This window comes from Perognathus longimembris, chromosome 28 (assembly GCF_023159225.1).
Source record: "Perognathus longimembris pacificus isolate PPM17 chromosome 28, ASM2315922v1, whole genome shotgun sequence".
Taxonomy (NCBI): Eukaryota; Metazoa; Chordata; class Mammalia; order Rodentia; family Heteromyidae; genus Perognathus; species Perognathus longimembris.
The window spans coordinates 22,063,779-22,077,151 of NC_063188.1; the positions used below are offsets into that span (position 1 = coordinate 22,063,779).

A 13,373-nucleotide genomic window follows, 5' to 3' on the forward strand; every position below is an offset into this window, starting at 1 on the left:
TGTGTACATGGTGTGGGTGTGATTTTGAATGTGTAAGCAGAATATAAACACTATTAGCTCAGACTACTCAAATCAGCATGGAGGGCCCATCCTTTCACTACCTAAATTAAAAAATGCTAAATGATGGAAAGGCAGTCAGAAGGCTGTTGACACAAAAAAACAGAAGAAAGAAAAAGAATAAAAGAAATTAGAGCCTGGAGAGTTAAGAAGAAAGAAAAAGCTGTTGTGTTGAGACAAAACCTTATTCACAAGTAATTCCCTTGTGCATTATGGGTCTTAAAATGTATGAAACTCAAAACCAACACTACTCCCTCATTGGTCTCATGATGAAAGCCAATTCTGCCTATGGTACAGGGACAAATCTCCAGTTAGCCAACTCCTCACTTTTTATCCCTGAAACTGTCTTCAATGAGTATTTTTAGTGATTTGTAGGTGGAGACAATTTTAGAATTGTTTTTTCTCTTGTCACTGATACAACAGGAGTGTGTATCAGGTCGAATTTCCAAAACCAAATGAAGAATGATCATTTTTGTGTAGCTTTACAAATCATAGTGGCATTTTTCTGAGCAATGACAATAAAATTGTCAACTTGCCTTTTTTTTTTTTTTTTTTTTTTAGCATGTATGCCTCTGCTTCTGGTTGGGATATTTGGTTTTGGAGTTGCTGTCTAAGGAAATCAGTTTTCAAGTCAAGAGGGTTGATAGTAATATTCCAGATGTTTCTGCCAGCTGCATGCATTTTGCTCAGTCCCTGTCTGCCTTTCCTGATGGACAGGTTCCTCTGTGCCAATGGCTTTATGTGATTTTAAGATGACAGGTAAGAAAAGCTTAGAAAAATGAGAGAAACAAAGGGATCATTTAAAAACGCTATCATTTTAATGGCAGCCTTGCTCAGGATGAGTAAAAATGTCTGCAGGGCAATTAGAAAAGATTTCTATTTTATTTATTTCTCTCTCTCTTACTGGAAAAAACTATAAGGGTACCCCTAGGCTATTTCATACTGTTACTATTTGGTCTCTGTGGTTTCAGTATGAAGTGAAATATGAGAAGAACTGAATTCATATTATGTTTGTAAATGTGTGTGATCTTGTTTCATTCTTTAAAATTCAGAAGGCAAGCCATCAAAGCTTCTCACTTTTTTATATTACAGAATGTACTTTCTTTTTTATTTCTTTATTGTCAAAGTGAAGTACAGAGGGGTTTCAGTTTCATACGTAAGGCAGTGAGTACATTTCTTATCCAACTTGTTACCTCCTCCCTAGTTTCTCACTTTTCATGTGCAGAGGAGTTACTTTTTAAAACTACCTTGGTGGGTTTTTTTTGGTGTGCAGTCCTGGGGCTTGAACTCAGGGCTTGAGCACTGTCCTTGGCTTCTTTTACCACTTTTGCCACAATGCCACTTCTGGCTTTTTCTGTCTATGTGGTGCTGAGAAATCAAACCCAGGGCTTCGTGTATGGGAGGCCAGCACTCTACCAGTAGGCCACATTCTCAGCCCCTACTTTGGTGTTTTTGTGTGTGTTTGTGCTGGTCCTGGGGCTTGAATTCTTGGCCTGAGCGCAGTTCCTCAGGACTTTTTTTTGCTCAAGGTTAGCTCTGATACTTGAGCTACAACTCCATTTCTGGCTTTTAGTGGTTAATTGGAGATAAGGCTTTCTTGCCTGGGATGGCTATGAACTTTGATCCTCAAATCTCAGCCTTCTTAATAAATAGGATTATAGACGTGAGCCAGCAGCATCCAGCTGCCTTGATGTTTTGAGATCACTGAGGATTTTGGGTGAAGGAACATGACTGTGGCAGTCAAGTCCCTGAGTAAAGGACAATATGCTCTTTCAATCTGCCTTCAATGCCCTTAGGGTTCAAGGAGAGTGGAACAGAGGACACAGGGAAAGTGGTTTGGGGACCAACACTATGGATGCTTACTCAATACGAATACTCAGCACACTTTTTGGGTTTATATATAACATTTTCAGTACAAGCTAAGTGTTGTTTCTATACTGGTCACTTTCTCTCTTAGATCACTGACCTTTATGTTCTAGCCTGAGAGATCACCCCCACAGACTCCTTAGTGCTGTCACTATTTGGAAGAAAAAGTGGAATTCAGGAAATTAGATAAAAATTTACATTTCCTTATACTTAGAAATATCCATCTGCTTCTCTAAGCAGATTTTCAAAACAACCCAATTTCCATACGAATAACTCATTGGCAGTAAAGGTCAGTAGGAATTGGTGCACATTAGAAACCACAAACCAATTAGAATATACTAGTACCTTTGTTCAGAATTGAATGTTGATTCAAATTGGCTCCAGTAATGTGATGATTTTTAATGAAATCATCAAATGGATCAGAAGACAAAGACACAAAAACGAGTGAGGGATGTGGTCTGGGAGTAGAAGCAATGACTATTCAGTCACATTTTCAAGCTTAACTGCTAATAAATCTTCCCAGAGAACCTCCTTTTGCCTGAAGTATGGATGAATGAACCTTGAAAGTGTAATGAGTATTGATGTCATTTATTGATTACCATTTAAAGCACACCTTCTAATCTGTAATCATTGTTGAAAGAAAAATGCTTTCTACTGGAACAAATATCTCTTATCAGAGGGTACAAGTCTAGTGTTTTGATATCCTAAGTGGTCAATTAATTCATAGAGCAGCTAGATGCCTATTGGGATGGAGGGCGAACATAAGCTCTGTTGAAAGTTGATACCAAACCAGATTTCCATCAAGCCGATTATATTTTGACTATTCAGCAGATGGAAATCCCTGGATTCTGGCCCTGACACATGTGAGTGCTTTCATGGGGCAGGGGATTGTTCCAAAATTAGCACCTGGGACTGACATAATATGGAAAATTGAAGCCAGACTAATTTCAGAGGGTCTTCATATCTTTTTGATGCTTCTAACACATAACCCCTATCCCCAGTTGGGGATTATGATTTCAGCAAACAGGTGTAAAGGTGAGATATAGATATCCCAAGCCTGTGAGAATTCCTGAAAGTGTCCCAAGACTAATCTTTTTCTCCTTTGGGGAGTTAAAATGGTTTTTAGTTAATTGGTGCAATGTCAAGAAATACACTCTTCCTGATTTCCCATAAATAATTGGACAAAGCTCATGATAATACACACAGAAATATATTCCTTACTGATTCATTAAAATAAGCTAGCTTATAAACAACATCTGTTTACTCTGGACCTTTGAGGAAAAGTTAGTAATTACACCTGCCACCCAATAACTTGATTGTCGGTTGGAGAAAGTGACTAAAATTTCCTCTCTATCTACCAAAATGACTTTGGATAATTGCCAAAAATGGTTATAGTGGCTACAGCAGAAGGCAATGGCAATGTATTGAATGAATCTACTTTTTAATCCAAACCAGTAAGTTTTTCCTTGTTGGGGCAACTTAAAAACATTTGTGTTCATAGCAATGTCAATGGAGTTTATGTAGCTTTATGAACTTATTAGTGAATGATCTGCTGTTTCCCCAATGAGATCTTGCTTACAGGAGGCAGAGGAAGTAAGTCTATTTAAGAAATTAAAACAATTAAAAGCTTCCTTGAAAACTGAATTCTCACGATGTATATACTTGGAACAACTGCAATACACTTACAGATAAAACCTGTGTCTAAAATAGAATATGTGATTTCTTTTAGTCCATCATTTGTCAGTTTCAATTAACTAACGTGAATTAGAAAGACATTCATAAAGCACTGCTTTTTTAAAAGCTAGAAAGAGTATTTAGTTCAATTTCATCATAATTCATGTAAAGGGATCAAAGATGACACAAGTTAAATGACTTGTTCAAGGACAAACAATCACTCTGCAGCAGGGTTTGGACTAAATTATGTGAGTTAAAATTCAGTGTTCTCAACATGCAACCTGTTACATCTCACATAAGCCTTAGTTCTAAAGAACAAAGAGTTAGATCACCAACGAAACCATAAATTATTTACAATATTCTCTTCTGATAAAATTCCTACCTTTCCCAACCTTCCATTAAAAGCACTGTGAATTTTTTTGAGAATAAAAGAAAAACCAGCAGGCCCAGTCAACTGAAAAGTACTTACTCTGAAAAATTCTTTTGTTGAACCAGAGTCCAGGGTCCCATATGCAATTTCTGTCTGCTTAGCTAAGTCTTCAGCACTCTCTATGGGAGAAACCATTCTCTCCACAGTCAGGAAAGCAGCAAGATTGGCAGTATAGGAAGAAATTATGATCAGGGTGAAGAACCACCAAACCCCTCCAACAATGCGCCCAGAGAGTGATCTACAAAATAAAATAAAAACAAATCCAGGCCCAGAGAGGCCAGGTCTCAGTTTAAGAAATCCTTTATACTTCTAGAAAGAAAAGTGTTTTCAGTACAGTTGATGGAGGAGAGAAGTAGATGATACAAGGGAATTAAAACATCAGACAAAAGTCACATATCATGATGGCATGTGATGATGATGCATGAATAATGCTCTTCAGGATTATACATGTTTTGCTCTAGTTTGGACCATAAATATCCCCTAAATATCCATTTGTTGAGGCTTGCTTGCCAGCCTGTGGTAGTATTGGTAGGTCCTTTAAGAGGTGGGGCTCAGGTGTGGAAAGTTATATCACTGGTAGGGTAGGTCCTTGATGAGACTTCACCCCTCCCTTCTCTCTCCATACCCAGTCACCTGTAAGGTGAACGGGCCTCCTCTGCCACGAGCTGTCATCATGATGTCTGCCTCACCACAGGCTCAAAGCAACAGGGCCAAGTGATCACCGACTGAAACTTCTGAAACGGCAAGCCAAAGCAAACCTTTCCTTTTTATAAGTTGTTAACTTCAGGTATTTTTTTTCACAGTGATTCACAGCTCTCAAATAGGTTTCACAACAAGATTTTTGAATCACAGGGGGGAAAAAACCCTTAAAAATCCATCTCCTGCTGCCTTATGATGAATTAACTTATTGAATTCTTTTTCTGTGAGCTTTACTGAGTAACTTGAAGAAAACTATTTCCTTTAAGGAGAATGGTTCTAAGCATTGGTTGCACATTAGAATCACCTGCTATCTTAAAAAAACTCCTGCTCAAGTCTACCAAAGATCCATTAAATCAGAACCTAGAAGACAGCATCTATCTAGATATATGTATTATTTTGTTTTATTTTGGGATTAGCATACAGAAGTCTGTATTTTTTTTAAAGTTCACCATGTAACTTAAAATATCCAGCCCAGGAGCATAGAGAGTCAAAAACATTTCCACTGCTTAGGTACTAGTAAATGATCATGACTACTTTGACTTCATTAATTTTTTTTGTCAGTTTTGGGGCTTGAACTCAGGGCTTGGACACTATCTCTGAACTGTTTTGCTAAAGACTTGTGCTCTACCACTTTAAGTCAAAGCACCAATTGCAGCTTTAGTAAACTTAGTAAAGAGATGAACATTGTGTGGAGCTGGTCACCCATGAGTCAAGGAGCTAGATGATTATAAATATTATCAGCTAATGGGGATCAGGACATCAAAATGATTCCATTTTACAAAGTAAGCCATAGCCAGTGAGGAGAGGCCTCAAATGAGGTAGGAAACTATTTACAAAATAGAGTTTGAAAGGAACCAAAAAGACTTTCACTTCCATACCCCTGCCCTGCCATATAATTTATTACTGACATTACCAACTAAAAGGTCTTGATCAGAATGTAACAAACACATCCCAGTATTCATTTGTATCTAGTTAGTAGGGAATGAAACAGAAGATGAGTAAATCTTAATAGAGGGGTAATTTGGTTCCTCAGTGTTACTGTACATTGGCATTACCTGGAATATTATTCCATATGTGTATGGTATACTCAAATACGTGAGTGCCCAAGAATCTCACTGCTTACGTATCACAGGTGATTTCTGCTGCAAATGGCAGGCAGACTAAACTGAGAAACACCAACTCCATCTGTGCATTAGTATCATCTGAGGGACTTAGTCAAAGCAAATAAAACAATAAAAATCCTCCCAAATCTTGCCTAAGCTGGATGCCATACAAATTAAATCAAAATTATAGGGGCTGGGCTTAAGCCGCAGCATTTCATAAAATCTAGGGTACAGCTTGTGATCTATAATCTACATCATAAATATTATTTGAAGTATGTGAGTGTGAGAGGTTAGGGAGTGTGAGAACAATTCATCTTCAATGATGGGGGAAGGTCTGTACTTGGGAGAAATCATCCCCTTTACAGTTTTGCTGAAGATCAGCTTGGTCTGCAGAAGTGAAATTCTTTTCCTTAGTTTTTTATAAAACATTGTGACACCATTCCTAGGATAGTTGTGCTGTGTGACAAAACTCCATTTTGGCTAGGTTATGTTCAGTCATGCCCACAAAAAGCACACAGAAAGAGGACCCATTCTTCCATAAAGTAAAGAATAAGTGTGGGAGCCTGGCGCATCTCCAAGCTCTATGGGAAGAATACAGTTCTGGCTGGAGAGCTGAGAAATCAGTTGGAGCAAATTCAAATTCCTGTGTCCCAAGATAACCCTGTTCGGCCTTTGGGAAGTTCAGTTGTTGAAGATACTGCACTCTGATTAAATAATTTTGGTAAATATTTTGATAAACAGCAGTATTTATTGGTTAAATATAACAAATCTACTTGATTATTTTTAAGTTTACAATTCTTATTGGTCCCTGGATGTTTCAAACAACTATTATTTTTCCCCAAACAAATGGCTACTGGGTTGTTTTTTGGGTGTAAAAATCTCCTTTGCATTGCATTTTTTCTAACTAATAGGACTATCCTCAGGATGTCATCTAGAAACTTTTCTTTTTTAATCAGAAGTAAAACCATGTGAATATATCAGAAAAAAATCTGTAACACTGTCCAATGCTAATAGTATATGTAGCATTTCAATTAAGAATTTATACTTTTCATAGTTTTTCATCTTTGTCAAATACAGGTTTAAAAAATTTATTGTGGACTTACCTGACTGGAAATAATGTGGCTGCATGGAAGATTAATGCTTCAACATTCATAATAGTAGGGTAATAAAAATGACAATAATAGCCACCTTTCTATATGCTTGACACTATTCTAGTTGCTTTATATATACCAGCTTTTACAATCTCCATCTCTAGGGGGTTAGTACTGTTTTACAGATAAGCAAATGGAGCTATTTTAGAGATAAAGGGATTGAAGAACAAAGGAGAAATGAAAAAAAAACCCTGTATTTACATGCTCTGAAAAAAATACTCAGATTATTTTTCTTTTGGTTGATCATGGGGCTCTACCTCAGTGCCTGGGCACTGTCCCTGAGCTTTTCTGCCACTCTACCACTTTGAGCCATAGCTCCACTTCTGGTTTTCTGGTGGTTAACTGATGATGTGTTTCATGGACTTTCCTTCCTTGGGCTGGCTTCAAACTGTGATCCTCAGATTTCAGCCTCCTTAGTAGCTAGGATTACAGGCGTGAGCTAACCAGCACTTGGCATTCTCAGTACAAAATGTTTATGTTTTATCAGAAACTTTAAAATGATATGTAAATTAGAGATGGTACAATTTTCCTACCAAATATAGTTGCAGGAAAACCAAATATGCTTGGATGACATTATCTGTTGTTCATTTGGAATGGAACTGAGAATGTTGTTTTTGTGTAGAATGATAAAGTTTTTCTGAGACCATAGTAAAAATTGACATTGGAGCAATTCCAAAATCAGTTTGGTGTGGAAGGAGGTATACTCTGCTGCAGTAAATACTAATGGCTGTTTCTGTATCATCTTTTTGAAACATGGAGAAAAATACAGTAATTTATGGAAATTACTTTGTACCATTTTATTGAGGCTAATGGACTGTGGCTGTGTCTGTCTGCTCTAAAATCAAGCCTGCACATCATCATCTGGTTATTTTGGCCACCTTCATACTGACTCAGATCATCATGTGGTTGATCTGCATGACTCAGCTGAGATTGGTTGTTGACATGACTGAAAATAAACCTAAATACAAAATAGTCATTTTAGTGACCTCTTGTCTAACAGGATATGGAGTTTGACAATTATGTAGTTAATATCATGCTGTACAGCCAGCCTTCCACAGCCTCAGGTTCCACATCAGCAGATCCAATCAGATGAGGATTGAAAATATGTTGGAAACAATTGCATTTGTTGAACTTGTACAAATCTCTTTTCTTGTCATTATTTCCTAACCATTGATTTGCTTAGCATTGACACTCTATATTGTAGTCAATCGAGAGATGATTTCAAGTATATGGGAGGAGGTGCATAGGTTATATGCAAATATTATGTTATTAAAAAAGGGACTTGATATGTATAGGTTTTGATATCTGCAAAAATTCCTGGAAACTGTCTTCTCCCATACCAAGGAATTATTGTACTGGTGGGCATGGGGAATTTGGGTGACTATCCACATAGAAATGAATAATAAGTTTTGCAAAGCTCAACAAATACGTTCTGTGGAATATGAATACTTGCTTTCAACATTATCCCCTTAAGATACTAGATTTGATAAAACATTTGGTACAACCTCCACCACCTTGTTCCCCACTTACTCCCCACTTTTTGGCATGAACACTTAAATCTTTTTACTGAGAAAAGGTCCAGTGGAATTCACAGGGAAAAAGCTCCATAGACATTTCCCTTTTCTCATTAGAGAAACTACAGCCACTTAAATCCACATTTCACATGGAGGCTACATAAAAAGTGACTGATGGGTCAACCCCATCACATTACATAAAGGATCTATTAAAACAAGATAAGACTTTATAGTTGAGTTAAAAAGACCTGTCATTTTCCAGTACCTTTCCTTCCATTAATGCAGCTTCAAAATATTTAACATTCATTTCAAATAGTTTTGTTGCACAAGACAGATTTCAAGGTTAGCATAATAAAATGGCTGTAAAATGTTGCACACTTAATGTTTCTAAAATCCATTATAAGAAGTATATCATTACTATTGAAAAAATGTAAGAGGAGTCATTCTGTTAATGAAAGTAAATTAGCAGCTACAAAACATGTATATCAAATAATATATGGCATTCTTGTTATCTGTAATCATAAGAAACTTGAGTTCCCGAGTTAATAATAAAATGTATTTTATGATATCTGAAATGATAATAAAAGTGAGCTATGTGCTATAACCTTCATCTTGTAAGTAAATTTTGTCATCTCTACTTTACTAGCTTTGTGAGATGAAGAGCTGGAACTACAAAGTGCTTCTTCTTTGTATAAACTCTTTATCATTCCTTTTTTTCTCTTCTTTTTCTAGAGCATGCATCATTTCTATATTCCATTCAATGTTGTGTCTGGGAGAGAATTTGACAAAAGGTGCAGCATCAATCTTTGGCTCTTACAGTCTTCTGTGATAGGAATAAGTAACCATGTCTCAAAGGCTAAAAACGACATATTTCATCCAGAAAACCCATGAAATAGTTGTAATAAAAATTCTGCTATTACATCATTAATTTATTGCCACATTCATACTGCTTTGAGGGTGAACTTACAGTAGGACAAAGACAGTGGTGATACATTAGCAGAGGAAAAGATATTGCTTAAAATGGAGAAAAATGCTGTTGTCTTTGATCCCATTCAGTTCATATCCTTTATGTCATTTATTATTGTGTACATACTTTCTATTTTAGAGGAGCATTCATATATGGAGAATCCACATCCAATCGAGACAGATTCCTCTGCATACTACACCAAATCACTTGATACCTTGAAAAGTTAGTAGGAAAGTGAAACCTTTGGATTACATAGTAATCAGGTTCAACTTGTGAGAATTTTTCCAAATCTTATAACTTCAATTTGGCTAGCCCTCCAATGTCCCTGCAACATCATAGAAAGTCAGTAGGGGGAGTATTTGTCTGAACTTGATTCTGGACTGCTTATGTGTTCTATCAAAGTTTTACAAAGGAAATAAACTTTAAATAAAATTGTAATCTTTTGTCAATATCAAGAATATGTTGTAGAATAACATGAGCAAAATATTTGTAAGAATCCCCATCAAAGGTAGACTCTGACATGATGAAAAACGTGTTGCTGGTTATTTCTCATCAGAGGCCTACAATTTTGTACCAACTAGTCTTTTGGTTGTATTCCTAAGATTTGAGTTTCGGGAACTAATTGCAATATTAACCACTGGTAATGGTTAAAGTAGAAAGATTTGCTTGAGTCAATTTAAAAACAAATAGCTAACAGTTATTGAGCTCTTATATACTAGGCACTGTATTTTACACTTTGTAGATGAGGAAGTGAGGTTAGACAAAGTTTAGTAATTTTCACAGGTTACACAACTGCTAAACAGATTGTGAATCTAAACTAACCTTAGTTCTACATACTTATTACATACATAGCTAACCTTAGTACTACATACTTAACCAGTATGCTTTCTCCATCTGTGTCTATCTTCCCATCCCTCACTGAGGGGGAAGAGTGTTAAGCTGAATCTGTTCATGCCTGTGGCATATAGATATAATCTTAGATTATTACATCGATTAGCCCGTTGATTCAGTTTCTAGCTTCATGTAGAACAAAATATTTCAATGTGAACAATTACAGTAGTTCAAATATAAAACCTAATATTGATGTGGACTCGTTCAGCTTCTAGATAACTGTCAATAATTTTATTTGATGGCAGTGAAATGATGCCAGCACTTTTCCTCATGATATCATATTGCTGATTTTGTAATCTTTGAGTAAACACATGCCCAACAGCATTTTTTCCCCAGTCCTGGGGCTTGAATTCAGGGCCTGTGTTCTGTCCCTGAGCTTCTTTTGTTCAAGTCTAGCACTCTACTACTTGAGCCACAGTGCCACTTCTGGCCACTTTTTGGTAGTTTATTGGAGATAAGAATCTCAGACTTTCCTGACCTGGCTGGCTTCAAATTGCAATAATTAGATCTCAGCCTCCTGAGTAGCCAAGATTGCAAGCATGTGCCACCAGTGGCCAGCTCAACAGCATTTTGAATGCTTACTGCCTTTTATTTTTTGACAACCAGGACAAAGGCAGACTTGCTTCTGGGTTTGAGAGTGGAAACAGCTCTTGGGTCTGATCATGAGCAAGAGTAGAACAAACAGTAACAATTTGTATCTACAGACTGGTTGTGCGAAGCAGTGAGTGGTCGTAGAAGAAATTCTACTGCTGGCTCTTAAAATCCCTATGACCTTGGGTTCCATCAAGACATCTCACTGGGTACTACTTTAGTATCCGATATGAGAGAAAAAGCATGAAGTGGGAAGAGCAAGGGTTTTGAAGTGGGAGCTAGGTTTTGGATCCACCATTAACAGCCTGACTGAGAAATTACTTAACTTGTGTTACTTTCTTTAACTTAAAAATAAGCACAATGCCCACACTACAGTAGTGTGGTTAGGCTTAATGTCCATGTGATAATTCAGGTAAAGTGCTGTACACAGTGAGAGCTCAGTAAAAGTTATTATCACCTTGTCCCTTTCAAATGGCAGCAATTGGACTAATTTCTTTTTGGAAACTCCTCCTGCTCTAACAGTATTAATTCTACTTAAAATGCAATCTCTTATAATTCCTTGAATTGCTTCAATTTTGAGAAAAGTCAGAGTTCAGAATAAATGCTCACATTCTGGGTTCTCTGGAAAGGTTTGTATTGTAAGTGTAGCCATTAGACTGAAATAAAGTATAATGCTGATGTTTGCAGTCAAGGCAACCACAAATCTCAGGGTGTAACTATGTTATTATCAGAGATTTCTAAATCTGTTAGTAGAGAACCATGTTACAGTGGGCTTGACTGTTACACAAGTGAGTGAAAAATATAATCAATAGAGCTCTCAAGACAAGGAAAACATGTTTCTTAGTGGTATATAATAAATATGCTAAGAAGTATAACATTTTATTAAAAGCTTAAATATGTAACTTTTTGGAAGGACATAAAAGAGTATCAGATGAGGGATCATCCACATGGTAGAAAACATAGATCTCATGAAGGTAATAACTTATCAATCAAAAGCTCAATAAGGATAATAATCGTTACTCTAGAGAAATGATACTCTGAAGGCTGTGTTCCTTATAGCTAGATTGAAATTGTGACTAGCATTGAAATAAAATTATGACAGTATCTAGAACGGTATAATGAAGTATATACCTTGGAAAAAATAAACACTGGACATCTTTCAGTGCCATAGAAGAGCCATAGCTTAAATTCTGCTACCAAAAGTTTTAATTCAATTTGTCACATTCAGGTCATGATTTTTAAGTTCTTTCTTAATGAAGCAATGTACATCAATACTTCTAAAACAATTGGCATTTTGAGAAACCTGTTTGAGAATGCAGGGTAGTATGCCTTCCTGTGGGGATATCACAAATTTAGTTTTGAAAATTCACCAATAAAATCTCCAGCTTTAATCGCTCTGGCATTGTCTCAACACAGATAATCAGTCATGTTAAAAATCTCTCAATTGTCTCTTAAAGTGAACATTCCAGAAATGAAAAAGAAACAAGTAACCTAAATGATATATCAAAATAACACATACTGTAAGCACATAAAAAGTAAGAAGTATTTAGAGAATGTGACCAAGCAGATTGACTGTTGCAGAAAGGTGTGATCTGGGTAAATGAGGCATGCCCCAAGTACACAATTCTAAAAAGCTGCCAAAGATGGACACCAGTGAGTTGTATTGTAAAATTTCATTGTAAATGTTTGATGCTCTCAATGGATAATCACAAAAAGATATAAAAATAGGGTAGGGACCGTCTGAGTTCTTATATTGTAAGCAAGTACTCTATCACTTGAGCAAAGTCCCTAGGTAAGTTCTTATATTCTTAGGAAAAAAATACCTGTGTCTTAATTCTTTAATGGACTTTGGCTAGTATTTTGTTTAATGCTCCATTGTAACTAAAACCTATTTGTGTGTGCGCGTGTGTGTGCGCGCGCGTGCGCATGCTGGTATTGGGGCTTCAACTCAGGGCCTGCAGGGCCTGTATACTGCACTTCTAGCTTTTTTAGTGGTTAATTGGAGATGAGAGTCTCATGGACTTTCCTGCCTGGGCTGGCTTGGAACCTTGATCCTCACATCTCAGCCTTCTGTGTAGCTGGGATTATAGGAGAGAGCCACAGGTTCCAAGATCCTTAAAAAAATTTTTTTTTAAAATAAAGATGAAACTCCTTCATTTTAGGAAAGCAACATAATCTTTTTTTTTTTTTTTGGCCAGTCCTGGAGCTTGGGACTCAGGGCCTGAGCACTGTCACTGGGTTCTTTTGCTCAAGGCTAGCACTCTATGTCTTGAGCCACAGCTCCATTTCTGGCTTTTTTTGTTTATGTGGTGCTGAGGAATCGAACCCAAGGCCTCATGCATGCTAGGCAAGCACTCTATCGCTAAGCCACATCCCCAGCCCCGAGATTCTATTTTTTTAATAAAAAAGTTTACTTCTTATTCTTATTAA

General features: G+C 36.8%; 1 protein-coding gene across 3 annotated transcripts in view; it reads right to left on the reverse strand.

Annotated features, from left to right (window-relative positions):
- Gria3 (glutamate ionotropic receptor AMPA type subunit 3) overlaps nucleotides 1–13,373 on the reverse strand; it is a 291,489-nt gene that overhangs the window by 53,566 nt on the left and 224,550 nt on the right. For all 3 annotated transcript variants that reach the window (XM_048336456.1, XM_048336455.1, XM_048336457.1), the window contains exon 12: nucleotides 4,067–4,265. In XM_048336456.1, the coding sequence (XP_048192413.1) occupies nucleotides 4,067–4,265 (199 nt within the window). The remainder of the gene's footprint in view (nucleotides 1–4,066; nucleotides 4,266–13,373) is intronic.